This window comes from Falco punctatus, assembly GCF_963210335.1.
Source record: "Falco punctatus genome assembly, chromosome: 11".
In the NCBI taxonomy this organism is placed as follows: Eukaryota; Metazoa; Chordata; class Aves; order Falconiformes; family Falconidae; genus Falco; species Falco punctatus.
Window position 1 is genome coordinate 11,545,078 of NC_137591.1, and position 27,957 is coordinate 11,573,034.

Below are 27,957 nucleotides of genomic sequence, written 5' to 3' on the forward strand. Positions count from 1 at the left end.
GTAGGTCTTGGGGTCCCCTGAAAGGGTGTCCCTGTCTTATGCTCTTGTACATGCTGTGTGTGCTTCATGGTGGTGCTGGGAGGATCAAACTGAAAACATTGGGCTGACCAGAAAAAATATTTCCCCAGAATGCAACACCTGGGTCCCCCCACCCCATGACTGATGTGCTAGGAAACCAAGGGCCCTTCCCTGTGCTTGTGCATCCCAGCTGTGCTCTCTCCATTCAGCAAGAGGAGGAGATAGAACAGGGTCCTTTTGGGGGAAGCAGGGGATCTTGCTGCTGATAGAAGTCCCTGTACCAGCACAGTACAACTGCAGACTGCACTGCTTTGGTCTAATTCGTAATGTGCAGGTGGCACAATGGACCGTATGCAGCACCACTCAACCGTGCGGCTGGGGGTGTAGTGGTGGAGATGGGTTGTTTCTTGTCCGTGCAGCTGAGAGGGAGGAGTCCTGCTGACTCCTTCGAAGATGCAAGCCTTGGTGTGACTGCCCTGCTTGGGAGGCAAGCCAGCCCTTCGGTCTGATCCACTTGCCCTCATGTGTGTATGGACTGTCAGCGGGAACAGAGGTGGTGCAGAGCATGGGGTGAGGCTGGTGTGCCAGCAAATGTCCCAGAAGACTTTGTGCCCCTTCTAGAGGGGCTTCATGCTCACTGCAGCCAGAAACTGGACAATACGTCCCCTACTCGACCTCAGGTCATTTTTTATACAGCTCAAATGTCGTGTGCTGAGGCTAAACTTAGCAATGTGGACAGAAATCATATGGGTTGTGGTGAGTCCATGCTTTACCTTGCAGTGTAAGTACAGTCAAGGGCTTTCGTCAGGAGCTGGATGGCTGAATAACACTTGAAGGAGAAAATGTTTGTGCTAAGACCTGGTGTTAGATCCCCAGTTCTGAACAAGCCTTGCAATTGTCTTTATTTTTTGTGTGTGTGTGTCTGTGGAGCGAGAGCAATAATTAATGCAGACTTGCTCTCCTGGGTTCTGACAAAGCCAATACTAATTTTCCGAAGTCAGCTCAGAAGAACTGAAAGCGCAGTTTTAGGCAGGGTTGCGGGTCAAACGTTTCTCCATTTGGCTCCTGCTACTTTGATTGTCAAACATCACTTGGAGCTTTTCAGTCAGCATTGAAGTGAGACTGTCAGTCTAAGCCGGGGAAGTCCTGGACATCAGATGATTACATATTCCAAAAAGTAACCTTACCTTGACCTTGGGAAGGGGGGGTTGGTCAGCATCAGATTTGTATATTTTTACACAGCTTTTCATTTTTAACTTCTTCCAAATGGGCTTTTTTCCTTTACAGATTTTTCTTTCTGCAGCGTTTTGCAAATGCACCGGTCATTTCCTAACAAGCCAGACTTCAGCTTGCTCCTTAAAATGCCTCTGTGAGGCCCAGAGGGGACATTATCCTGGCTTTGCAGTCGGGGAAACCAAAGCCCAAAGAGGACGAGAGCTTTGTTTCAGAGGTGCCGGGCAGTCAGGATCCTCATTACAAGCGATGGGAACTGGGGTGGGTTTCGGTGGTACTGAGTCTCCAGCCCATGTGAGCTGGGTAGAAGACCCCAGGCGTTTGCAGAGCTGGAGCTCCCGTCTCACCCAAGTGCTGTTTGCCAGGAGAATGCTCATCTTGGAGAAGCATGGCGGGGGTCGGTGGAAGGGTCTGTGCCTGGGACTGGTGTGGGCTGGGTGGGTTGCTGCCATGTCAGCTCCCCGGCAGCACAGAGTGAGGGTGAGAGGGATGCTCGGAGGCTGCCAGCCGGAGGGGCCGGGAAGAGGTGAGTGTTTTAGGAGGGGACCTGGGTCGCTTGACAGAGCTGAGACCACACAATGGCTGGTGGTTTCACGTGTGTCTCTGGAGCGGAGGGGGGGTGATGAGATACATACCGTTTGCATGCCTGTGCTCTGGCTTGATGTGGTCTCGCAGAGCAAATCAAAGCTTTTGCTTTGAAGGCAGTGGAGGGGGAAGGGACTGTCTTTGTTCTGCTCTTTGGAGAGTGCTGGAAATCCTTCAGCCCAGAAGACTACACCCTTCATTACCCTCTGGGTTATTGGCCCCAGATTGGAAGTATGGCTCTGTCATGTGAAGTATTTGATTATTTATACAGTTAATGTTTAACAGAGTCAGAGTATTAGAATTAAACAGGGGACGAGCTTCCAACTTTGCATGGTTAAGGGCTAATAAAACTTCTCTGATCCAGTGTTGTCCTTTCACCAGAGGGGTTTTTTTTTCATTAGCTTTGGAGTGTTGAAAAGAGATCTCCTGTATTTGAGGTAGATTGATCTGTTGGCTTCAGACAAAGGGAACGTGCAAAAGCGTCAGTTGGTGCAGGTGCAGGCGACCGAAAATTTCAAGGTGAGTTTAGTTGGCGTCTTCAGTGGCAGTAGCTGGGTTCAGCAGCATCTGCCTTGGAGACCGAGTGATGCCTGCAGCCCGCCCCGGGTGCCAAGGAGCAGAGCGCAGGCTGGGTGAGCAGTGGGCTGGGAGGTGGAGGGTAGCAAGGGGCTGGACCGCCCGGTGCTGGCTTTGCTGCTTGCACCAGCCTCCGCCGCACTGTTTTGGGTGTTGACTTGCTGCGGGAGAGCCTGGAAGTGTGGACTGGTGACACTTAGGTCATCGCATCATCCAGGGGGGTTTGAGGTGGGATAGCGTTTCCCAAGTGTTTGGCATGGGGATTGCAAAGGTGTGCCTAGGGCAGCCCCCAGGGCTGGCGTGGTCCACAGGATGGTAGGAGAAGGGGACAATGGTTGTGGCTGGCTGAGCTTAACAGTGTGATGGGATTGATGTAGCAATGGGTTTGGTTTTCGTTTCTTTTTCGTTTAGTTTACTCAGACTTACTGGTCTGGTGGTGTCTCCCCCCAGCATACTTACTATCCATTGCCCAAATCCAGTGACATCTTTTGGCAGTGAGCTCTCAAAGCTGCACCTCTTGCCAGTTAGGTGATTGGAGATGGTGAGCATGCTAACATGGGTTTTCATATGTTTATTGAGGGGAAGACTGAGGAATCGGGGCATTGTGGCATCCTTGAGATCCTGCAGGGTGGAGTGGATGTGACTGCTCCAGAGGTTTCCTCAGTGCTATTGCATTTTAGGTTGATTTTTAGTAAACCACCAGGACCGAAGGCAGCCATGACTGCGAGCTTGCCACTTGTATTTTAGGTGTCCTGATTATCTGCTGTGCATTTTCTCTCTCTCTTATCTCCCACGCACTCGTGCCTGCACAAATGCCGAGTATACTGTGAATGTAATTTGCTTCTACTTTGGCCTGGTGTATCGATGTGATTGATAACTCACGTTGTGCTGGCGACAGCCATTTTTAATCCTTTCCTTGTGACTGGAGAAACAGGGAGGGATGTATGAAGGCAAGGCTGTTGGAGCGGCTGTTGCATGGGTGGAAGATCCACAGATGACGTTTTGCTTTTGCAAACGTACATCATGAGTGTGACGGAAACTCTGCTCCTCATCATCCTTCCAACCATTTCTTCTCAGTGCAGATGATGCAGGAAACTGTACTAAAGAGTTTTGTGCCTCCAGTTCTGCCTGTGGGCATCACCCGCTCATTGGCTGGATGGAGTGAGGCTCTGCTCTCAGCTCTCGTGACGGGTATTGGTCTCTCCATCCACGATGAGTTTGTTTAATGGAGTGGTTTCTCCAAACAAGGAACTGAATTGATTTTAAAAGAATACACCTTCTCTGCAAGATGTCAAGGTCATGATCCATGAAAGCAGCCTGTAGACAGATGTGTTCATCACTAAGATTTCTTAAACTTTTATTTTGAAATTTCTAGTCTTATTTACATTTCACCTGCTAGGTCCCAAATGTGGTGCTTCCTCCCCTTGAAGACGACTGAACCCTTGACCTGCCGTAGAAGGCCTGTGGGGTTTCCATCTCCTGCGGAGGAAACGCGCAGTGGGGAAATAGCAAGTGGAAAGTGTAATCTAGCGTAGAAGTATTTATTTTTCAAAGACAAGTGGCAACCTCCTGTCCCTCTGTTGCCCTGTGCGCTCCTCATCTATTTCAGATTTTAATAAATTTCTTGTTTATCTTGAGGAAGCAAATTAATAAGTAATGGCAATTGCTCTTTAGAGAGAGAGGTTGTTGAAGGTTGCATTTGTTTTAATTTGGCATGTGTGTTGTTGCAGGGACTGTTTGCTGTTGAGGCAGGCGCATCTGTGTCAGAGCTAGTAAAATATGACAGTTGCCTGCGTACGCAAGCGTTGGGTGTAAGGTCTTGCAAGTAGGTCTTTGAGCAAGGGCTCAGCGGGGAATTAAGCTGGTCTTGCTGGGAGCTTTGGGGCTCCCATCTCCTTTAGCAAACCAGGATAGGTTTGAAACACAGCATGACTAGGCAGACACATCTTCCCTGTACGTCACTGGGCAATCCCAGCGTTGCTTTTCCAGGCCAGCATTGTCATTTAGTGTGTGGTGCCGGTCAGGTCTCAGCCCTCTTTATATGCCAGAAACACACGGCTGCTTCGTTCAGACACCCACTCGAGGTGATGCTGTGTTCAGTTGGAGGCAGCCTGGCCCTGAGCATCATACATACCCCATCTGTGGGAATGTGGACATGATGGTGGAGCTTGGCTGTGTGTGCATCAGGGTGATCATCACCAAACATCTAAACCAAAGTTCTTGAAAACCCTGAGCCGTGGCAAGAACATTCGAATTTACTTAAAATGCTAGGAGCTTTGGAAAGAGAACTGAGTTTCATTTCTATACCTTTCTGTGTATTTTTAAGATCATGCTTGCATCTTCTTGAAGTGCCTGTGACAGCCAGGCTTCTCCTGTGACTTTACAGGTTGGGGCTTTTCCACCCTAAATGGTTTGATGGTTGATTGTTCATTGACATGCACTGTGGGTTGGCATCCTGGGAGGGGGCTCGCAGGAGTCCAGCTCTGCCATCCGCCATCTAACTGGGAGACCCCCCCCAAGACAAGATGCGTCACCCATAGTGTGTGGCTGCTCCCCCTTTTCCAAGGGTGTCTGTGGACCCTCTTTCAGGGATCAGAGGAAGCTTTTCCCTCACTGCTTTCCAGTGTTGAAGTGGGAGCACCATGTAACACTTGGGTTAATTATAGCAATTCCTAAAACTCTTTGCTGAGAATGTGGGTAAACCCACCTTCTCTCAAATAACTGGCTTCCCTTTTCAAAGGGAAGACAGGAGCCAGCTCCCCAGTTGTTTTTTTCCCCACTTTGTTTCTGTTTCATTATGCTGAGCTTACTGCGGTTTTGGTTGCTTTCAATTCCAAATTGAGATAAATCTGCTGATAACCCTCTACCGCGTATGTGTCTGCTGCCAGGAAGCCCTGCCTGGCTCATCCCGTGGAGCATCAGGGCAAACAAGGAGCTGTAGGAGGCTGCAGGGGTGGCGTGTCACTCCGGTGGGGCTTTCAGGTTGTATTCAGCCAGCCCACAGGTAGTTGACTGGGGTATTGCAGGGCTCCCAAGGACTTAATTACTGAAACAGGTCTGTGGTTAGAGGAGCTGGAGACTCTCCATCCACCACCAGAAGGATGTCATGCTACATAACAGGAGAAAACTGCCGCTAAGTGTCTCACATCACACTTTTCCCTTTTCCTTTTGGTCCTGTGTATTTAGCATTAACTGCACAATATAGGTTTCCTTTTGTTTTAATTGTGGTGAATTCCACGGAGAAGGAATGGATCGCTCGCTCTCATTTTTCTTTCTACTCTAGCCCCAGCCAGCCCGATGACAGATCTTGTCATTGTGCCGTGTCATTTTAGATGTTTGCGCTGCACCAAAAGCAAACGGAGGAGCCTGCAGTCTAGGCTGTGGATTGAATAACAATGTTTTTCCAGGAAAAAAAACCCTGTGAAGTTTCTAATCAGAAACATGAGTTTTGCAGAGACAGCCCATAAACCGCTCCTGACCCACTGAAGTGATGGTGCACATCTCCCTGGGTATCAGGTTTTGCGGCCCTTTGTATTTCTGAAGGCTCTGAAGCTGTGGAGTCATCTTGAACTTAAAAAGAAGGGCTCATGTTTTCTCATGCATGGTGGATCTTCTGGGACAGCTTTCCGGTTGTAGGCTCCTTGCTAAAGCCAGAGGTTGGGTGACCTGTGGCTGGGTGATGCTGGGGGGCAGCGTGTGTCCAGAAGGAGAACGGGTAGTGCTGAGGGGCTTAAAATCACGGAATGGGAATCTGCATCTTGTGAAATGCCTGCGTGCTAAAGATGGTGAAAACTGCTGATGCAGGAGAGCAGAGCATCTTTGTCAGGCATCTGTCTCCCGACCGCCTTCCTTTCAAGCAGAGAGGGCTGCTGAGGAAGTGTCTGCTCCACAGAACTCCTGCTGCCTTCCTGACTTTTCAGAAGGGTCATGTGAAAGCTAATGTGATCAAAAGGGGGTTTAAAGTGTTATTTAAAGCGTGATGACTGTTCTGCAGAGGGTTTTCATCATGCAGGATTGGGCGATTTGACTGCTCATCAGCTGTGACCCCAAACTTTGCTGTGGGGTCTCACCAGAGAGGAGATACTAGCGACTGAGAACTTGCATGTGGTTGCCTCGCTTGGGTTGGTCTTGTCCCTCTTTGATTTTTCTTACGGTGCCTGAGCACGCTGCCTTGCTGTTGCACGCTGAAGTGTGTTAAGCTTTGTGGGTGGCGGTGGGCAGTGTATCAGGGATCCCTTTTGTGATACTGTTTGTGGGTCTTGGGGAAATGGCCATGCCCAGGAGATGGCAAAGAGTCTGGCTGCTCTGGCACAGCATCTGGTCTCTGTGGAGCTGACTCTGTAGTTGTCTGAGTAGTTTTGGGTGTGATGGATAGTTTGGTAGGACTGGAGGATACCAAATAAAAACCCGGTTCTTGTGAAAGACGTGGAAAACTCATCCACCAGCAGGTTGAGTTGGGCTTGGCAGCTGCCACAGCACACTTGGATGCTCTGCAGGTCCTTCCACTGTCAAGAGTCGATGCTTCTCAGATACCCTCAACACTCTGGGCATAAACAAAAGCCTTGTGACCCCCCAGGGATACATGTAAGCACTGGCATCCCTCCTGTGGGGGACCAACAGGGGACGGGGGACCTTGATATATGGGGCAGGACTCTGGGAAGAGCACAGAACCAAGATATATATGTGTGAAACAACATGACAGCAGTTGTTCCCCTCTCCAAAGTGTGGTCCTGCTGGAGATCCCCCCCCCTTTCCCAGCTCTGTGCAGAGATCCCGGGGACAGGAATCATTTGCTTTCCCCAGCACAGTGGGGCAGATGTTACACCTCATGATGCAAACTCCTCCAGCCTCTCACTAGATGGTTCCTCTCGCTTTGCAGCTTATGGGTTGAAAGCAAGCTAGAAAAAAAGGGGTTTTGACACAAAATCAAGTTGTGTGACTTTCCTTCATCTCAATTTTTTCTGGGTGTTGAAATTCATCATCACCATTCCCAAGCTTGACCCCACCCTTCACCTCCTCTTCTGGGGTTGTTCTGGTCAGGGTTGTCACCAAGGACTGGTGACCAGCCCAGCCACTGGTGTGCAGCAGTTACTTGAATGACTCCCTGTCCTGGAGTTAAAGTCCCTTCCTTCAGGAACAATTAATACACTCCAAAAGTTTCCCAGAATTATTCTGGAATGAAATGTCCACAGAGGAGGCTGATCTGGAATAGTAATTGCTGAATAATTTATTCTGCAATGAGTAGTTAATTTCCCTATATGGAGCTGCCCTAATAAGCTCCAAAATTTAAGCTTTATTGGCTTGGGGGCTGGGGGGAAAGGAAACCACTAAGTTTTTGTGAAGCTACTGAAGTAAGCTAAGCCGTTTAAGTATAATAATATTTCTACAATATAAAAAATGTTTGGCTGTGGTCTCCTTAGTGAAATCCAATATATATGTTAAAAAAGATGGGTTTCTTATAAATGGGGGCTGTAAAAGTTGGCAGGAGAAGGAGGTCATCCTGGTGCCTGCCCCAGAGGTCTGTGCCCAGCCCCTGAATGGAGAGCAGAAACGGCAGAACGGTGTCATCTCAAAGATTTTTCCACTTCGGGGGAGCAGTTTCAGTGCAGAGCCCTTTTCTGTGCTTAAAGGTGAGGGTTTTGGAAGGAAGTTAATTGACCTTTTCAGAAAATCTGTTGCCGAGGCCATTACCACAAATGCCATTGAAACGCGTCGTAAATATAATGTTCGTTTAACCAACATTGCCAATAACTTAGAAAGTCAGACTTAATCCTCCCTTTAAAAAAAAAAAAAAAAAAAAAAAAAAAAAAAAAAAAAAAAAAAAAGGCACTATTCTTAGTGGAAGAAATGTCTTTTTTTGGGAAGAATTTGGAGCAGATTTTCGTATACTGAATCTAGGCTGCCTCATTCCCTTGGAAGGCTTCTGAGGGCCAGGAAAATTATAACTAATAACTTCCCTATAAATTGTAGAGCTGCTATTTTAAGATCTGGTGTCTCAGGGAGGATTGGGGTGGCGTCCTGCTTCCCTCCATTGCCGCACAATGCCCTGGTTTGATTCTGGTCCTTGTTAAGCTGGCTGCTGGTCCTGCCTGTGCAAAACCAGAACGTGGGAAGAAGACAAGTCAGGAGGCTCTCCGCCTTGGTTTTTTTTGCTTTTGATTTTCCATATTGGTGGATTGAGTTTGGGTTTTGGTTTGGAGGTGGCCTGCTCCAGAGGCAGGTTTGAGTTACAAAATACGCATTGAATGCAATTTATCTTTGTGTATTTGGAGGCAAAATCTAAAGCCAAGCCTGAAGCCTGGAAAAACAGCCAGCATGGGAGGAAGGCCATGTCTTGGAAAAGCAGGTCAGCAAAGGGGGCAGATAGGTAGAGAGAAAAGGATGTCTGTGGCTTTGGAGCAACTTCTTCGCTCCCCAGAGGGTACCCAGGGATGAGCCCTTAACCCAGGAGCAACAGGTTAATAGCTCTGGCATGGGAGGCACTTCGCTTTTAGGGGTCGGGGTTATGTTCTTGTGGGGCTAAGAGTTATGCAAATTGCCACATAAAAAAAGGTGACGGAGGGAAGAGTGCGGCTCCGCTCGCTTTCAGCTGCAGTGAGGATCAGTGATCCCATCGTGGTGACACTTGCATGGAGGGATAAGAGGCGTTTCCTAATTAAAACTCTTTTATGTACTAGAAGCCAGCTTCTCAGCTGCTGGAAATCTGGGTGGCTCCATTGAAGTCGGGAGGTGACCCCAGCTCAGCCTCACATGTGAGTTTTGGCATCTCCCATCAGTTTCCTGGAGGCAGCTGGGGTGGTGACAGCATGGGGCTGGGTCTGCTCTGTGGCAGCCTCAACTGATGGGATGCACAAGCCCGGAAATTCCAGCAAAAGTGAATTTCCTCTCTGTGGATGTTTTCACTCATGCTTGAAAACAACCCTGCATCTGCTGAGAAAACACCTGAGCTGCACCAAGGAACTGTATTGCTCCTTGTTCAGAGGCAGCAGCTCGTGAATGCAGAGAGGAGAGATGCTTTTTGGGGTGGTCACAGAGATACGTTGCTTTTTCTCTCTCGATTTAGATGGTACATTCACCACTTCTATCAAAAAATGTACTGCACATCCTCATCTTTCTAATTTCTCATGGTTTTGAGAAAGCTCTTTATATCCAGGCTTACCATAGCAGTAAAGTAGCATGTAGCAGTTAAGAGCAGAGACTTGACAGCATTTTGCCACCAGTTATTATGTGGGCAGCACATGTTAGCAGAGATGTGCTGAACTCATCCTCTCTTCAAGCCCTTTCTATTGCTTATGCTGCTACAGAACCGGCATTCGGGTTGGTTTGTGTTAGATCTGAACTGCTAGCAGAGGAATTCAGCTTGCAGGGCTGCACCTTAGCAGAGAAAATCAGTCCGAGCTTTAAAACTGGTTATATTTTTTTCCTTCTTCCCCCAAACCATATGTCTTCAGAGCAAGGGTTGTGCATCTGGGTAGATTAAAAACCCATTTGCTAGCTGGCGGCGGAAGGATGTGGAAGGTGATGCTGGAAAGGCTGATCTTCGCTTTGGGGCTGGCAACAAAGACCCGAAAAAGCTGGGTCTTCAGGGGTGAATGGGCAACAAAGAGCACTCCAGGCTGGGGAGAAAATGGGGGAACAGTTGTGCATATTTTGGGGGGAATGTCACAGATCGGGACCAGTCGTCTGTAGCACAGCCACGGTCCAGCTACACCCAAGGCTGGGTAGAGGGAGGAAAAAACCCTCCATTTCAGGCTCCTAGATAAACAAACACTAGAAATCTTGTAAGGGTAATAATGGAAATCACTGGGAAATTGAGTTAATACAAGGGCATCTGTGTAAGTGAATGCTCGGGACAGGGAAACGGCTTTGTCCTTTAACTCTAGTAATGCTGGAGCAGATGGGAAGCGCAGTGCACTTCACGCATTAGCTGCCTCGGATAAAGAGCAAGGCAGAGGCCGGTCCTCTTGGCTGATTAGAGGTTAACAGGGATAGAAACCAGCGGATTGACTCTTCATTTGCAGGAGGTGTTGTGGGATCAGAGCAGATGGCAGAGAGAGCGTCCCTCCAGCTTACTCAGCTGCCCAGAGGAGCTTACGGCTCCCTCCAGCACAAACAGCCTGGCTTGCATCTCCTCTCTTTACAGCTGCAGCTCCTGCCTCTTCCCTGGCCTACCTGGAGAGACAGTATTCCTCCTAAAGCGTGGTGGTTGGTTTCCGAGGCTGTAGGTATGTGTGGGGACGCTTGCAGCCATGGTGCATCCTCTCCAACTCAGCGGTATCCCTTTGTTACAGCTTCTCCGGTGCCAGCTCCGCTGCAGGCATGGCTCCTGCACGGGGGCTATTAATGGTCTTTGTTAGCTCTGTGAAGCCAGAGGTGGTTTTCCAGGGTGGTAATGACTGGGCAAGGACAGGAGCATGGTGGGGACTGGGAAGGAGGGCTGCCGGGGGAAAAGCTACAGCAGAAGAAGCAGAGCTGCATTCTGCGGGGACAGCATCCTCCCGGCCAGCCGTCGCCTGCTCCTTCATCCCTGCCAAGGTCTCGTTCAACACCTTTGCCTGCGGTCACAAAAAGAAATTGCTTTGGGGAGGAGGGAGGATGTAAACTCCTAACAGCTAGGCTCATTGACTTGCAGGAAGCCTGGATTCCCTATTTTGCAAGGGAGAAATGGCAATTGATTCAGCCTTACCCTCTTCCTTTTTGTCTGCCAGCTCTCTGAAAAGGCACATTTTATCTGTGTGTGACAACACCTGCCTAGGGTGCCTCTCATTGAGCTGAGCTGAATCAAAAGAGCAACAAGAAAAGTGGGTTTAATTGCACACATCTTCAGCAGAGTCTTTCTTGCACTGGCAGCACAAAAGGCCAGCCCCGTGCTGGTTGAATGGAGCCCGGGAGGGCTGGAGCGAGCCATACTCTCCGTTACTATCGGAGGCAGATGATTCACTTTGCTGGAGCATTGTCATGTGCAAATGAGTTCATGAGCCCATCTCCTTTCCAACTGCAAGGTCAGGGACTGAGCAATTGTCAGCATCAGCCGGCTGGAGGAATTGATCTAGAAGCTGGAAAGCTTTGGAAGATTTTACTAACCTCTGCTTCCCACCACATGAGCACACCGACACCTTCCTCCCATGGGTGTTGTCTACATTACAAATATTGACCGATTTTAAGTTGATGTTTAGAAAGCTGCTGTTTCGAGGCACGGAAATGTGACCGAGAATGGCTTATAAATAACACTCGGTGCAGCAATTATTATTCATTGCTAGTTATGGCTTTCACACAGTGGAAAAACAAATGGTTTTTCCACTAGGAGCTGGAGCTGCAGTCCATTTAATCACTAAAGAGCTTGGAATCGCTTTAGTTTAAAATACCTTTCTTCTGTGGTTTGGAAATTTAAAAAAAAATATTTGGGTCATGTTAACCTAGTGTATATGACTTGCGCTGAGAATTTCAGTTTCCCTCGTCTACATCTGCTGAGCCCCATAAATATCCGTGTGTTTGTGTCCGTTTGGTTTTGCAGAGCTCCTGCCTGCCTGAAGGCAGAGCTGCCCAAACACAAATTTGAAGTGGGTTTAGTCTGACTAGAGGTGGGGTCCTGGGTGCTGAGCACCAGGCATAAGAGCAGTGAGGAGCCAAGCTGCTGTCTGCTTGCAGCCACCCCGCTCTGGCCGGCGTGCAAGAGAATGCAGCTGGTGCCTTCAGGAAGCTGTGTGGATGGACTCTCCATCACCTTGCTCCTGATGGAGGCTGTCCAAAACACCAGCCTCAGTTACTGGGAGGTCACTTGAGGTTTTGACAGCCAGATGTTGGGGGTGAGTTCTTTAGATATAGTGTCCGGCTGCATCCTGCCAGTGGTCCTTACTTGGGGGGATCGATGTGGTTGCATGTTTCCTTCTGCAGAACTGTTTCTTGCCCTGCTTTGAGGTTTCCACAAAGACCGAGAAAAGCCTGCAGAGGAGGCAGAGGAACCACAGTGACGTGACGAGATGCACCCCACGTTATCTGTGCGTTACTGGTCCCCATCCTCTCTTGCACAGCAATGCCAGCGCAGCGACCTCAGGGATGGTCTCTGCTGGTTCAGTGTTAGGTCCTAGAGGTGGCTCCTCCTGCGTGTGAAGCCTTCCTCCTGGGTCGGATCGCGCTAACGTTCTGTGAAAGGCAGGCGAGTGCTGCACCTGGGAAGAACAAGCTAATTTTTCCGAATGGCACAAGTTTGCAAATGACAACTGTGACTTCTGCCTGGGTTGCGGTGTGAAATCTGGAGGATGGCTGTGAGCAGCAACTGCCGGAGGGAGCAGAGCTGAGCTCTCGAGTTCCCGGCTAGTGTTGTATCTGCAGGGTCCTCCTCTCCCTCCTCCTCCCCGCGGGTGTTGGAGGGCTTTTTGATGACACAGTTATGACAAGGGAAGGGATTATGCCTGGGTTTTGTTTATTTCTGGGGTTTAAATTTCCACCTGTGGTCTGCCCGTCTCTGAACTTCAGGTATTTTGATGTAACCAGCTTGAACGTTGGCTTTACCTTCAGTGGTTTGCTGGAGGACCCAAGACTAGGGGTTTCCACAGCCAGCCTGGTGGCAGGTTGGAGCTGCAGGACAGGCTGGTAGTTTCTCCCAACGGGTGGCTTGTGGACATCCAGGTTCATAATGCCCAGCTGAAAGACTCTGGCTGCTTTTAGAGGACTAAAGAGTTTACAAAGCTCCTTTTGGTTGAGTAGGTTTAGAGATCAAAGAATTCTCCGTCTTGGTTAAAGATGCTTCTGTTGAAGCCTTAATGGTCTCGTCTTAATAGCAAAGTTCTCCTGTACTGGAGCTCCTGCTGAAGGCTTGATCCTTTGTAGCTGTTTCAGAGCCCAGGGATGTTTTGTGGATCTGTGCTTCTCCCAGCCTGTGCAGTTTATCAGCTCCAAAGAGGAAAATGTTGCCCAGTTGATGAAGTTTGGTATGTGGAGCTCTTGAACTCCCAGAAGACATTTCTAGGGTTTCTTTTAATTTAAATGAGAGGTACAATGTCCTGTGGCACTAATGCAAGGAAGATCCTTGCTCCAGTGTTTTGTCCCCGTTTGACAGGTAAGCAGGATTATGAAGGAGACATTGTGCCCTGTGTGCCTGTGAACATTCGTGGCACCTTTCTGTGCTCTTTCTGGGGCACGTATGAATGCCTAGCTCCTTTTGCAACCTGAATCAAAGAGACATCCACTGGGAAGCATCTGTGGTAAAAGTAGGGGAGGCTGTTCTGGGGCAGGGAGGCGGCGACATTTTCTTGGGACAAAGCTAGGCTCTGATGGGGCGTAATGAGTCTGTAGTTACAAAGATGGTGTTTAATTAGTTCTTTTCCATGGTTTTCAAGCCCTGGCACTGTCACTTTGCTGGCAGCAAATCAAACACCAAGTTAGCTTATGTTAAGGAACAGAAGATGAAGTCCTAGATAAGCACTCAGCTGTAGGAATGTCTTAAATTGAAACGTGCAGGGGGGACCTGGAGGAGAGTATGGTTTTGCTCTCAGCACTATCCAGACCCTGCGTCTGTGGCCAGGGCTGTGTTTTCTCTGCTGGAGTGCTGGTTTGCCTGCCCCGTGTGCTTTTAGGATGTGAGATGAATGCAGAGGAGGGTATGGTGACAGCTGTCCTTCTCCAGGGTGTCCTGTAGGCTCTTGGTGACTGGAGCATCAGGGTTTTGTGTGGACCAAGAGTGCGTGCTTTGGTAGACAATGGAGTAACCGCACCATAACCTACCTTTTAACTGCCGTTCTTCTCTGGGACTGGGACACCCATTGCCGCTGAGTTGGTGTGCTCATGGGTGCCGGGCTGCAGATCTGGCCACAGAGCAGCACGCAGCATGGTAGCTGCAGGCTGACCTCTGTTAATGTAAATATTCCCAAATAATGCCTCTGTTCCTGCCAGCTTGTGTCTCTCCCGCTCTCACTGTGTTTAATTTCTGCTAAGCTTTTGATAAATGTTTTGTATAGAGTTCCTAGTTTATCTTAAATAGACCTGCTGCCACCATAGCTAAAATCTAAAGCAACACTTGACTTAGGGCTTGAGTGCCAGTTGAACTGGGCAGTTGCCGATGTGCTGAACAGTCCTGTTCGGCGTGCAGACCCTGGCTGCGAGTTGCAAGGAGTGGCTCTCGCAGTGGATGGGGGAACACAGCTTTTAGGATGCCTGAGAGCAGTCTCGGAAGTATGCAGACAAATTTCCTCTCTCAGGGGGCCGGATTCACGCCATGATTGATGTATTTTCAGAGTTAAACTTGCCCAAAACATGTCGTTTGATTAAGTGAGTTCCTCCAGCCTACACCATTTAGCCCCAAGTGGGGTCTGGCCCATGATCCTGCAGAAGTAAGCGTTTCGAGGCAGTGTTTATGGCTAGTAATTTGTCTTAGAGGGTTTTATGTATATGTGCGTATGTACCTACGGGTGTACATATGCATATATACATACATTCTTCCTCAGGAATGTGGTTTCCAGTCCTTTTATCTTGTTCAAAAAAGTAAACTAGGGAGAAACTGGCACTGAGTCGGAGCCGCCTGCCAAGCATCGCAGACCAGAGAAGTGGTAAAACATAAACACTTTGGAGTTTATCCTCGGGATTTATATAGTTTGGCTGCTGGGGGATGGACTGCGGTGGAGAGCGGCTCGTCAGCCCCTGGCCGTGCTGCTCCCGCAGTGCCGAGCCCGGCACCGCTGCGGCTGCGCTTCCACGGCAGCAGCGTGCGAACGAGAGGGTAGTGGCGGGCCGTCCCTCCTGCTCTGCTGGCCACGTGGGGTGGATTTCGGGCGATGGCAACAGAACAGGTCTGCTTTCCCCCTCCCCTACGCTAAAGTAAAAGCAGATCTCCTTGACGCTTAATCAGATTTGAATGTGGTTTTTGGCGAGGCTTTAAAGAAACTGGCAGTGAATAGCTGGTTTTGATGCCATTTATTAAAAACCTCTGGTAGAATTTGTCTCGGAAAGCCTTTGTGAGAGCTGGCAAATGCACAAGGGTTTGATGCAGTTAATGTATTTTAATCTTCACCCCCCCACCCCTTCTCCTTTTCTGTCGCTAATTGCAGGGCTCTCTTCTGTCTGCCGCCTTCTCGGGGGACGGACGGCAGCTCTGCAGGGACCTCTGTACAAACACGGGCTTAATAAGGTTGCAGTGGCACAGAGAAAAGTGAGCATCCTCTTTCAGGGAGGAGGGCTGGGCCGGGCAGGGTGCGTCCCAGGTACCACGCCAGGCTCTCGCTTGGGGGCACTGGCTGGCCCTGGCCATGTTAATTAACCTCCTGGTGCCGCCTCATTCTCCTCGGAATGAAGGGGGGACGCAAAGATGTCCCTTTTCCAGGTGACTGGGCAAGTGCAAAGTTGGTGTTGGACCTCCCTGGCAGCTGGGAAGGACCCTCCTGGGAAGGACTTCCTGAGCTTTCAGATTGACGTTGATGGGCATCCACTCTTTTCTCACTGACTTTGTCCCTCACTTGCTTGGTACGTCCACCTTCCTCAGACCCAGAGGACCTTTTGAGCCCATTTTGTGCCTGTGACCCGGTTTGGGACTTGTTGAGACTTTTTTTCACAGCTTGTGCCTGAAGGTGCTGTACCCCCTCGCAGCACGGTGGGGTCTGTCAGGAGCACCGTAACGTTTGTGTGAGTGGTTTGGGCTGTCCCTGCAGCCCAGCACATGGATCCTGCTGGCAAGCAGGTGGCTCCCTGGCAGCAGTATTTCAGGGAAAGCTCAAGCTCTCAGGGCAGCAGCAAAATATTGTGGAGCTCAAGGAACAAACGGTTTTCCCCCAGCCTGCAGTTTGGGCTGTGCATTGCTCCTGTCCCTGCTCCTTGCTCCCGCTGCGTGGAAGAGCTCAGAGCTGTGGCCGTGCCCTGGAGTGCTCTACCTGGTTGAGGGACTGAAGCTGGAATTGCATTGCATTTAATTTGTGGGTTTTTTTGTCTGCCTCATCAAAGAAAAGAAAACCTGGCCTTTTCCTGCCAGCACTCGCTCGCGTGAGTTGCAAATTCAGCAACAGGGAGGCGTGGATGAAGATGACTCCCAGGAGAGAAACAGTCTGAGAGACTCTTAAACAAATGGGAACTGAGCAGCTTTGCTCTTCCCCTGAGGTTTTGGCTGTTAAATAAACTCGCCAGTGAGTCTGGCTGCACGTGTGTGTTGGTGCAGAAGTGTGTTTGTAGGCAGGCTGTCTGTTGCTGGGTGTAAGTCACCAGGACGGCGTGCGTTGGGTGGTGCGCTCCTTGACCTAGCGATGTGTGTGAGCAGCCTTGGCTAGCCTAGTCCTCCTTCCAGAGTTTGCGTGGGTGATTGTGGTCGGAGGGGAGCTAACGTGGCCTTTCCCTCTCCTCCTTTCCCTCTCCAGGGTTCCACCTCAGTGGGACAGTAACGGAGCCAGCAACTGCAACAGAACCAGAGATGACCTACAAGGTGGCCATCAGCTTTGACCGCTGCAAAATCACCTCAGTGACATGCGGCTGTGGGAACAAGGACATTTTTTACTGCGCCCATGTTGTGGCGCTTTCACTGTACAGGATCCGCAAGCCAGACCAGGTCAAACTCCGTCTTCCCATCTCAGAGACCCTTTTCCAGATGAACAGGGACCAGCTCCAGAAGTTTGTTCAGTATTTGATCACGGCACACCACACCGAGGTGCTGCCCACCGCCCAGAAGTTGGCTGATGAGATCCTGTCGTCCAACTCGGAGATCAACCAAGTGCACGGTAATTCCTCCTTCCCCCTGAGTGGCTTGGCGTGACTGACTCTGCGTTGGGGCCCGGGGTGGTTGGTGGTTTCACATTGATAGTGCTGACCTTCATTTTGCCATGTTTGGCTGTTGCTGCCTGGAGAGGCGGCAGTGTCAAACTGATGTTAATGCATGGGTGTTGGGACCTCATCGGTGCTGGCCGTGCATCCCCGTTCTGCTCTCTGTTCTTTATCTGCCAAACGCTGGCTTCAACAGGCAAGAAAAGGCAGAGCAGTGCACAAGGCACAGCTCGGAGCAGGATGGAGAAGCCAAGGGTGGAGGAAGGGAGCGTGATTAGTCCCCAGCACAGAAGGATGTGGTGCTGGGACCCTGGGGAGCAGGGGCTGCAGTGGGGACATGGCTTCTCCAGCGTGCAGAAACAGTGTCAGCCCAGCCCTGCATGTTTCTAAGTCAGATGCAGCTGAGCTGCTGGGAGATAAAGCTTTAATCTCCATGGGTGTTAATTTACCCATAATAAATGAGCACCGCTGTCCTGACCTACTGCGTAAAAGCAGCGGAGGCGTGTGTTTGAAAGATGCTTTTGACTTCCAACCCCTGGAAAGCCCTGGCTGGGGGACAATGCCCATCCCAGCCCCACTCCAGTTGCCCACTGGCCCAGGAGGTGGCCTGGACTCCCTGGAGAGTCACCCTGAGGCTCCCTTCCTCAGCACTCTCTCGCTGTGTCTTTCCCAGCCCAGGAGCTGAGGTTGCCCAGGGGCTGTAACAATGAGCTGCTCCCCACCACTCCTGTCCCACCAGCTGTAGAGTGGAGATAATGAACACTTATCTGCCGGGGAAGGGCGTTTTGGGGATTAACACATGCCTGTTAAGTGCTCCGAAGATGAAAAGCCCCCTATGCAGCCTAAAATAGGATCTGAACTGGTTGAATCCACATGTAGAGGTGTGAGGCCAGGGGTCCACCTCCGTGGTAGGGGCGATGGCTGCTCTGATCTTAGATATTTTCCACTCCCTCTTTCTGGTCGTTCCTGCTCCTACCTTGGGAGAGGCTTTTGTCTCCTCCACAGGGCTACATCTGCTGCATGGGTGGTTGTGCTCTAAATTACTGGCTTTTGAGGGGGGTTCCTCATTTTTTGCCGTTAAAAAAGAATGTATGGTACTATGGTACTGCAAGAATCTGTTGAGGTCCATTTCCTTCCTGAGCTGATCCACTGAAGCTGAGGTTGGGCAAGATCCCTTCTTGGCCATTGTTTGAGGCTGCTTTCTCCTAAGCAGATTGAAGAAAAGCTTTTAAGACTCTGAATATTTATTGCTCTAGAGTCAGCAAAAGGCTGGTGATTGAGAGTCTTACAAAGATACAGATGTTGGCTCCGGTTCAATATCTGCCTCTTGTTTTTACAAGTGGTTTTAAAAAACAAAGCAAAAATTCTCTGTTCCTTCAGACTCATGCAAATTCACACACTCCAGCATGTGATTTTGAACCGACAGAGACACGTTGACTTACCCGGCAGGAGGTGGCACCTATCCGACACCCCTGTGGCTGCCTAGCTGGGGTCACAAGCAAGTAAATGCCTCTGCAAGCAGGAGAACAGCCTTGTCTCATCCTGGAGGGGATGCACATCAGCCTTAGGATGATGAGATGATCTAAAACTCATAGATGTTGTACCCTGTGAAAAGGAAGGTTCAAAAAAGCTCACATTCAAGTTCAGAACGATGTTGTCCAGGGCTTTGGCTCTTGATCCTGGACAGTGTTGCAAGCTTTGCCCTCCTCGTCCTGCCAGTGAAGCACAGCTGCGGTGCAATTACATCGCAGAGCTACTTAGCGACAAGCCCAGTGTGAGGAAGGGCTGCAGGCATATGGGGCTGCATGTGTGAGAGCAATTCTGGGGGCTCCAGTTGAAAGGGATCCAAATTTTTCCCTCATCTTGGCCTTCCCCGCTGTGGTTCATGCATTCATAGAGGGTCACTGATCCTGGGACTTGAAATTCTTCAAGATGTGCTTTATGTAGAGCTTTATGGGCTTATGTGTGTATTTCTTGGCCATGTCTAGTTCAGACCCTTGGGTTCACCCCTTGATTCACCTTGGGGCTGAGGCCAAGGTGGCTTCTGGCAGGGCAAATAGTAACCCAGTGTGCGCATTGGACACCTGAGGTTATTACACCTTGGAGAAAGAATAGCCTCTCCAGAAATCCTTTCCTTTTTACCCCATTTCTTCTGAGGAGAGGTCTGTTGAGCTTTAAATCAGCATCAGGTTTTCGCCATCTTCCTCTGGTCACCCAAAGGGCTGTTTGTTCCATGTGGATGCTGAGCACTTGGGATGGAGGAGCTGATTCTGCACCTTGGGAGCACTCCAGGCTGGCTGGGGAATGTCCCTTGTGCTAGGGGATCGTCTGGTTTTGTGAAAAAGGCTTTCAGGGCTGTTCCTTCTCCCCCTGCAGAGCCTGAACTGCAAAGAAAATTACAGGCCATTGTCTGGCGGCTGTCTCGGGGCTTCAGAGCTTTGTTCCTTGCAGGAGCCTGTAGCCGCGGGCTGTGCACCGCATGCCGATCTTCCCGGCTGCCTTCCTAGAAGGAAATGCAAACTATGCAGTAATGATGGAGTCTCGGAGCGCAGCCAAGGCGCTTGCGTGTTCTCGAAGGATTCGATCCGAGCAGAGAGCCTAGGTGTGCCTGCTGCTCTGCTCCCCACTTGACCTCTGCCTGCTCAAGTGGGTCACGTTTCTGCTCTCAGAGCTGGCGGCGAAGGGCCGCGTGCTCCCAGTGAGAGCATCTCACGTGTCTGACACCTCCACACTCGGCGTCTAAGTGGCAGCTGGAGCGAGGAGACAGGGGTGGGTTTCACTGCTGCTGGGTCCCCTCCCCAAGTGTGTTCCTGCTTGGGGACAAAGTTAGCGGCGTGACTGTCCAGCACGGAGCAAGGCTGCAAGGTTGTCATTGCACCAACTAATGTGACTTGCTTGGCCTTTCCTGGTGGGGTGGCTGCTGTGGGCAGCCAGGACCTGCAGCTGGAAAGCTTGGATCCAACAGCCAGGCCTCCAATGGAGCGAGAAGTGTCTGGTGGTGGCCACCTTGGCACCCTGCTCTTCAAGAGCATCAGCCCAGGGCTCACGTTGGTTTGCAGTGGGGCCAGCCTGGCTTGGGGGAAATGCAAGCTGAAGACGTGGCTCAGGGCCACCAGCCATGGTTGGACGTGCTGGAATAGGTGCCGCTTTGCCAGTGTGGGATCCATGTTCTGCCACCATGAAATATGGGAAGAGTAAGTCCCTCTGAGGGGCAAATGAGCAACAACGAGCGATTGCTTTGGTACAGTAAAGTATTGCAGAAAGGGCCAGGAGGTATTGGAGAGGGCAAGGCTGTGAAAAAGGGCTGAAATGGGAATTGTAGGCGGAGTGGGAGATTTCAGGGACAAAAGCAAGCAGTGTGGAGGAGGGGGAACTCAGAAGCACCGATGAGTCCTGACAGCAGCGCTGGGTTTCCTGCTCACACAGTGTGGATCCAACACCCAGCAGCAGCGGGTGTGCAGGGTCCGAGCCATCCCACAGACTTGGGAAGTGGCCTTCATCTCCTCTTGTGTTTTGGTGTGTGCTTGTAGGGAGTGATACGAATTTATTTTAAGAGGAAGACAGGATCAGTGTGGGTTATATAGAGGGAAAGCTGCTGTCTCAGATACATCCTTTGAGCCTGATCAGGATGTCTGGGCTTTGGGGGCAAATGTTGGATTCTTCCTGAGGGCAAAAGCAGTCTGTGGCCGAGGGAGGATTGGAGGCTGATGGAAACCACTGCAAGGCCAGAGGCAGTGGTCATTAAAATCTGTAATTAGAAGCTTAATGACAGGAAAGGTAGCTCTGAGGACTGACAGTGCCTGTGGACCCAGAAGATCTGGGGCTTAGAGGTGTCCTTCATGCCTTATTAGCGAAGTTTCTCCGTTCCTTGCGCAAGGAGAAGGAGGTTTTGGCAGGCCCGGTGTTTGCAGCTCAATAACTCACCCTGCCCGAGCAGCACTCAGGCACGTTGGCGAGAGCTGCTGCCCTGAGGCCAGGAGACATCGTCAGGGCGGTCTGTCCGCCCCACGGAAATGCCAGTGGGTGACACAGTGTCTGTGGTGCACAGCTGATGCCATGGAAAGGCTTGGGATGCTCTTAGCCAGAAGTGGGAAAAGCCACAAAACCTCTGCTGTCTCAGAGCGCAGGGCAGCTCCCTCTGAGGACAAGCCAGCGGAGAGTCAGTGTGAATCACCGAGGGGCCTGTGTGGTCCTGCCAAGGTTTCAGGAGCTTCCTTGGAGGAGAGGACCTTCAGAACGCTCTTAGAGTGAATGGTTCCTCAGGCTTTGGTGTGGGAGAACCACATCTGCTTATGCAAAAGCCTAAGGAGCAATCTGCCTCATATTTTCACATTCATCTCAGATGTGTTCTTGACCACCTTGAGCCCTTCCTTAAACTCATGGTCTAGTGCTAGTACTGTCCTTCACCTGTTGGCCCATCTTGCTCCATGTGCACAGCAAGTCAGCTGCCAGGTCGGCCGTGCGGGAAGTCCCTGCCTGCTTGTCCTGTCACACTGAGCCAGGGCTAATGGTTGAGGAGTCCTCAGGCGGTCTTTAACTTTGAGGTCATCCCACGACAGCATCTGGAGGGCAGTACTGGTAAATCATTTGAAATTCTGCCTTCCCGCTGGGGAGGAGGAGAAGGTCAGGTCTCCAGGGGATTCGTGTTCCTGGTTGCTGAGCTGAATTTAAGGGAAAATAACACACCTGAGTGCTGGAGAGAAAGTCTCCACCGGCGGCTCTTCCCCTTTGTCTTGCAGAGCCACCGGGGTGGTTGAATGACCTCAGAGCACGTGTGGTGCTTGACAAGCAGCTTCCAAAGACAGCTGGACCCGGTGCTGGTACCAGCTAAACCAGAGATCACCCAGCACCATACTGGGAGCCAGTTTGGCTTCACTTGCCCCATCACTGTCAGATGGGTGTGAATCTTCAGGCTGCCCTGGAGGCTCCATCCAACCTGCCTCCCCTTGAAAACGAACTGGGAGCCTTGGCGGAGATTGACTCCTCGCTTTGCTGCTATTTTTAATCCCTCGTTAGAGTTCATTTCCTTTCTGGTGCCTGGTTATTTTCTCTCTGAGGTTTTCTGCTGTTTGTTTATTTGTCTCTGTCCTCCCCACCCCCTGCCCTGAGCTGTTCCTTCACGTCTGTTTTCTCTCTGGCCGCAGGAGAGGCAGCCCGGAGGCATTCGGCAACGCCACCACGTGCAGTCATGAGATGTCCCTTGTGAAGCTCTGCCACGACGGCCAGCCCTGCTCCGGGCGGCTCTGGCTCGGCTGGCTGGCAGAGCTCTCCCCAGCACCGCCAGCCCCTGGGCCAGCACAGCCAGACCCTGAGCCACCAGTGGGTGCTGGGCACAGTTGGCCGAGACAACTGTGAGGGAGATGCCAGGGCAGCCACCTGCATCCCTGGGTTGCTTTTACCATCCATTTATCAGCTCCAGGCACTGGTTAAAAATAATAATTATCCCTTTTTCTTTGTGTTTCCACTCCTGCTCTGGATGAGACGGGCTGGGAGTGCTTCCCATGCCGCCTGGTGGATGTATCTCCCCTTCCTGGGTTCAGGAGCTTGGGTTCGGGATGCGCCGATGCCTTGGCATGACCCACGAGGTGCGACCACCTCCTCAGCCCTGCAAACCTGCTGCTTTCCAGTCCAGGAGTGCCTTTTGTTTTCTTTGTGTTAGGCAGCTAATTTCTGAGCAAGGCACTGAATTTTCCATGTCTGGCTTCACTGTTTTCTAATTCGTAGATTTTTCCAGTCCTCCTTTCTCAGTCTTTGTATCCGCCTGGGGAAGTCTCACTTGGCTCTTAAGCAGTTAAAGCCCGAGCCCGCAGCGAGGGGGGGTCCTGCTTGGAGTGTGATGGATTGCCTTTTTATCTCTGTTTCTACAGCCAGTGTAAATGGGCTGGTCAAACACTTTCCACTCAAGATGTGCAATGGTGTTTCCTTAAATCTGAATCCGGCAGGACCAAGATCCAGCACATCTGAAACAGGGCTCTTTGGAGCAGGAATGCTGCTATATGAGAAATGTGTTACGCAGGCGCCAGGCTGTTTTACATGCCGTTCCCTGCTCCTTTGGAGCCGAGACATGGAATCACTCATCGGCTGCGTCACGGCGTGCCGCTGCCGAAGCCCCCACGGTGTGAACATTGGCAAGGGGAAGTGGACAAATCCTGCCATTAATATTTAAACCCAGCACAAATCCCATTGTTTGCTCTTAAATGTTTATCCAGCTCCCGGGCGTAATTGGGCAGCCCGTTATCTGTCGGGTTGTGTTGCACGTGTGGGAATCTGCTATTACAACCCTCTCTCTGAATCTTTTATAGGAGAGCAAAATACATTTACAAGCAAATTTGGGTTTTATTTGGAGGCGCGGGAGGTGCGTTACTAATTTGGCTGCAGCCTGAACCCCAACGTGCGAAGTGCTCAATGTGTTGCGTGGGAGGAGGAGGTTTTATTTAGCTTCCTGCACGCTTTCCTCGCTGCTTGGGCTTTCCGTTGCTAATGCTATGTGTGAGCAGCGAGCACTGAGGGTAGCCCCGGGAACCCCAGAAAATGCATCCACCTTTTGCATCTTGCTAACACCTCCACCTTTATCTGTCGCAGTGACCTCAGTGAGGGACCAAGGATGAGCTGACCTTGGGTGGGATGGGTCACCTGAAGCATCCACGCCCTCCTGGTCCCTTTAGATGCAGGCAGGTGACCCTACAGAGGCAGCTGAGATGACCTGGCCGAGTCTGGGGAGCTGCAGCTGGGAGCAGCGGGCGGGTTAGTGGCGAGGAGGATATTATGAGTGTGATCGTCTGGGATACCTCGGAGATGGGTCCGGATAAGCGCTGGTGGTAGACAGATTAGTCATCGGTTCCTGATAGGGGATAATCGCTGGCTTGTCTGCTCTTTATCTGCAAGATAAGGACCGGGTTGGGGGAGGGAAGGAAAAGGCACTGAAAAGCTGACAGGCCAGGATGGACTGTCCCTGGTGTGGTGGTCCCTCGTGGCTTATGGTGGGGTTTGGCCATTGGTGGCAGGGAAGTGGCATCAGGTGATGCGCAGGGCTGTAGGCGAAAGTCCTTGTGCTCATCCAGGGGCCGTGATTTCCTTTCTGCTGCTTCAGCTCCTGTCCCAATTACGTGGTTCTGTCAATGATAAATCATTCTGCAGAGGGAGCAGCAGCATCCTGGCCCTTCAACATGGTGCAGACTGCGCCTAGAGCTTGCTGGAGCCACTCTTGGGCAGTGACTGTTAGCAGAACTTAAAGGAATTTTGTAAAGGACATCAAATACAAATGGCTGTATCTTACCGGGTCAGGAGCATTCTCAGCCTTTGCCAGAGGAGCACAACCCCTCGGGTTGACGTCCTCTCACTTACAAGCCAAGAAGAGACAGTTGCCCTGCTGAGCATGCATCCTGGGGCTTGATTTTCATGAATTGCACTTGAGTTCCTGGCTCAGCAGTACATGGGGCTGGGCTGTGCACAGCATCCCGGGTTGTCTCTGCATGAAAGCGATGTCTGCTCACTAACCAGATCCCAGTCAAGTGGGGAAGACATCATTAAGATTTAATTGGGAACATGTCAGCTACAGCATCCCTTGGCTGTCCGTGCAGCACCTTGCTCTTCCCCTGCTGAGCCTCTTCCTTGCTCAAGAGGGAGACGAGATGGGAGAAGCAAACCAAAGTGGAGTGCCAGGCCCTCCTTGGCACTGGTGTTCCCTGAAGAGTTTCTGCAGAGCAGGACTCAAAAGCGGGGAGCAGAAAAGCTGAGTTTCTGTTCCCTTTTGTGCTTCTGGCTGCTTGCTGGAGTCGTGCTGCTGCCTGCCCAGTAAGCCTGGGAAGCTGGGGCATTGCTGGGAGGTAGGGCAGCACCTGGGGAAAAATAGGAACTGAAGGGGACAAAACAAGGGGAGGTGGATTCAAGCTGTTGTTTAAAGCACCTGTGGGTTTTTTTTGTCTTTTTTTTTGTTCTCTGGAAGATGAAATACAGCCTGTGAACACACACGTGTGCCTGCCAAAGGCCCTGCTGTGGTCACAGTTTGCTCTTTGAAGGACTATTGATCCTTTGCTCTTTCCAGCGGAGGGTCTCTCCCCGGCAGGTACACGGATGCAGAGGGACTTTTCCCCTGTCCCAAAGCAAATGAGAGGTGGGATCAGGTGTTTAACCCGGGGCTCTGGAGCCCTGACGCAGTGGTACCTTTGTTAGACTGTTCCTAATGTGAGGAAGGGCTTGCAGGAATTGGAGCTTTATTGATGCTTAAACAAATGGGTGATGTGGAGCAGGAGGAAGAGCACCCCAGGCGATCCCTGGAGCTGGGGAGCACCCCAGGCTCTGCAGCTGCACTGCCTGTGCCCCCAGGGCTTTGAAGGAAGGAAGGTCCCTGCTCTTCCTTGGCCTCACTTCACATGGGGCGCAGAGGGAGAGGGGCTAGGCATTAGCCCTGTGGTCGGGATCGCTTCCCCTGCTGCCACTGCTGTGGAGGGAGAGCATGACACTGCCAGCTGGGGCTCACTGCCTGGAAACCTGGTTGGTTTTGCCTTGCCTGAGCTAGCAGAACAGAGGCGGGTCCGCATAAGATAGAGGTAGGTCCATTTCTTGTTGGTGGGACTGCAGACCTTGCTGCTAAAACACACTTGTCTCTTTTCTTCTCCTTTCCCACACCCCCAGGCGCTCCTGACCCCACCGCCGGGGCCAGCATCGATGACGAGAACTGCTGGCACTTGGATGAGGAACAGGTCCGAGAGCAGGTGAAGATGTTCCTATCTCAGGGAGGGTACTACGGCTCGGGGAAGCAGCTCAACTCCATGTTTGCCAAGGTGAGGAGGAGCCGGCTGCTCTTTCCCCTCTTCGCTTGGTGTGTCACGTAGCCGGCAGCTCGCCGGCTGCCCTGGCAGGGTGCCTGTCACAGCTGGGAATCTCTGCTCCAGTGCCTTCTCGCCCGGTCACGGAGCAGGCGGTTGTAATCCAGGCTCTGGGTCAGGCCTGGGTTGTCTCACCCACTCTCCTGGCAGGTCCCTTCCTCCCACACGATGGGATTGCCGTGATCCCTGCACAAGGGAGGGCTTTCCCCTGTCTCCCCATCAGCACAGGGAGGTGAAGGCCCACCCTGCAGAGCCTACCACGACCATGGGGAGGTGGCACCAGCCTACGGTCCCTTCTCTTTCTTTGCAGAAGGGCCTTGTGTTAATGTTGTTAAATGCTTGGTCCTCTTCACAGCTAGGCGGTGGCTGCTACTCAGTTGGACTCCAACCAGCCCCTTCACAGACTTTGTATGAGTGTTATAACGCGTGACTATGTTATACACACACACACACACACATATATGTATATATATGTATATGTTTACAGTCTGGACCCCCAGACAGGGAGCTGTGGGTTACCAGCTAGGCCTTAAGCATCTCAGAAGGACCACGGTTTGTCTTGCTAAAGACTTTCTCTCTCTCCTTTCCAGGTCCGGGAGATGCTGCGCATGAGGGACTCCAACGGGGCCAGGATGCTGACGTTGATAACAGAGCAGTTCATGGCCGACCCTCGGCTCTCCCTCTGGAGGCAGCAGGGAACGGGCATAACGGAGAAGTGCCGGCAGCTCTGGGATGAGCTGGGTAAGGGTCACTGCCTTGCAGACAGCAGCAGCAGGGTTGCCTGCACCGCTGGGCCAGCAGATGTTGTTCCAGAGTCCTTTGGGCCTCTTTCTGGGGGGAGGAGGCCCTGAGAGATGCCAGGAGCTTACTGTATCCCCTGCTGGGAAAATCCTGGTGGGACAGCTGGATCAGGCCCAAACGACACAGTTCCAACACCTTAAACCAGCCCCTCTCCTGTGAAGGGGTCAAGGGTGATGGGTGTGCATGATGGTGGCTGGTCCCATACTTGTAGCAGCCTGGTCTTCAGTGTGCTGCCCCGAAGCCTTTGTGAGGGAGGACATGGGGGCTGCTGAGCCCCTGGGGCTGGATGCAGCCTGGACGTGGGAGTGCTGTTCCCGGAGGAGCCGTGATCTGGACAGGGAGAGGCAGCTCTCAAATCTCATCCCATCTAACACATTTCTACCTGCTCTGGTGCACGTTTCCAGGGTGAGGGGGGCAGGATGGCCAGTGCAGAGCCTGGCTTTAAGGGAAATGCAGTTCTGGGTAATTCTAGCTAAGCACCTTAGACATGGGCTCAGCTGGCTGACGCCGTAATATCATTAGAATAAAACATTTAGATGACGTGAGCCCAGGGAGGTTGGTTGTGTGGTGGAGTTAACCCAGAAGTTCTAGGCTCTCCTGGACATCTGGATCTTGAGTGAATAGTTTGACTTATGCCATAGTTTTACAAGTGAATTTGAGCTCTGCAGCCTGCTGGTAGGAGATGCTGTGTAAGGGCAAGGGCTCATGGGCTGGGACCAGAGGGATGTTGTAGAGCTGGCAGAAGGATGAGGGTGGTCCAGGTTCTGGAGCACCTGAGACTGCAGTTGGGATCACAGACCCTCTTACCAAGTGCCCAACGAATGCAGACTTAGCTGTGAGAGCAGAGAGCCTGGTGAGACTGCGCAGACAGGGGCTAGGCAGGGGTGGGGTGTCTTGCTTCTGTGTGAAGTTCCCTGGATGGAAATAAACATGCCAGCTCTGGAGAGCTCATCTGTGCTTGCTTGCCAAGAAGCTATTTCCAGGATTTTGGGATGCTGCAGCTAGATGGTTGGATATGCAAGGATCCTGGAGAGGTGGCCAAATCCACCAAGCCAGAATTTCCACATGGAAGAAAGCAAACACATAGGTGAAACGTGGATGGGTGGGTGTCTGGGCAGGCCTGGACACAGGAAGGAATTTGCCCAGAATTACAGATTGTTTGGCCAGATTTCAAACCAGC

At 51.3% G+C, this 27,957-nt stretch overlaps 1 protein-coding gene across 1 annotated transcript in view; it reads left to right on the forward strand.

The window, feature by feature from the left end:
* Nucleotides 1–27,957, forward strand: part of ZSWIM5 (zinc finger SWIM-type containing 5) — a 99,447-nt gene that overhangs the window by 53,085 nt on the left and 18,405 nt on the right. The window contains exons 2-4 of the mRNA XM_080406121.1: nucleotides 16,749–17,105; nucleotides 25,783–25,931; nucleotides 26,567–26,717. Coding sequence (XP_080262247.1) covers nucleotides 16,749–17,105; nucleotides 25,783–25,931; nucleotides 26,567–26,717 — 657 coding nt within the window. The remainder of the gene's footprint in view (nucleotides 1–16,748; nucleotides 17,106–25,782; nucleotides 25,932–26,566; nucleotides 26,718–27,957) is intronic.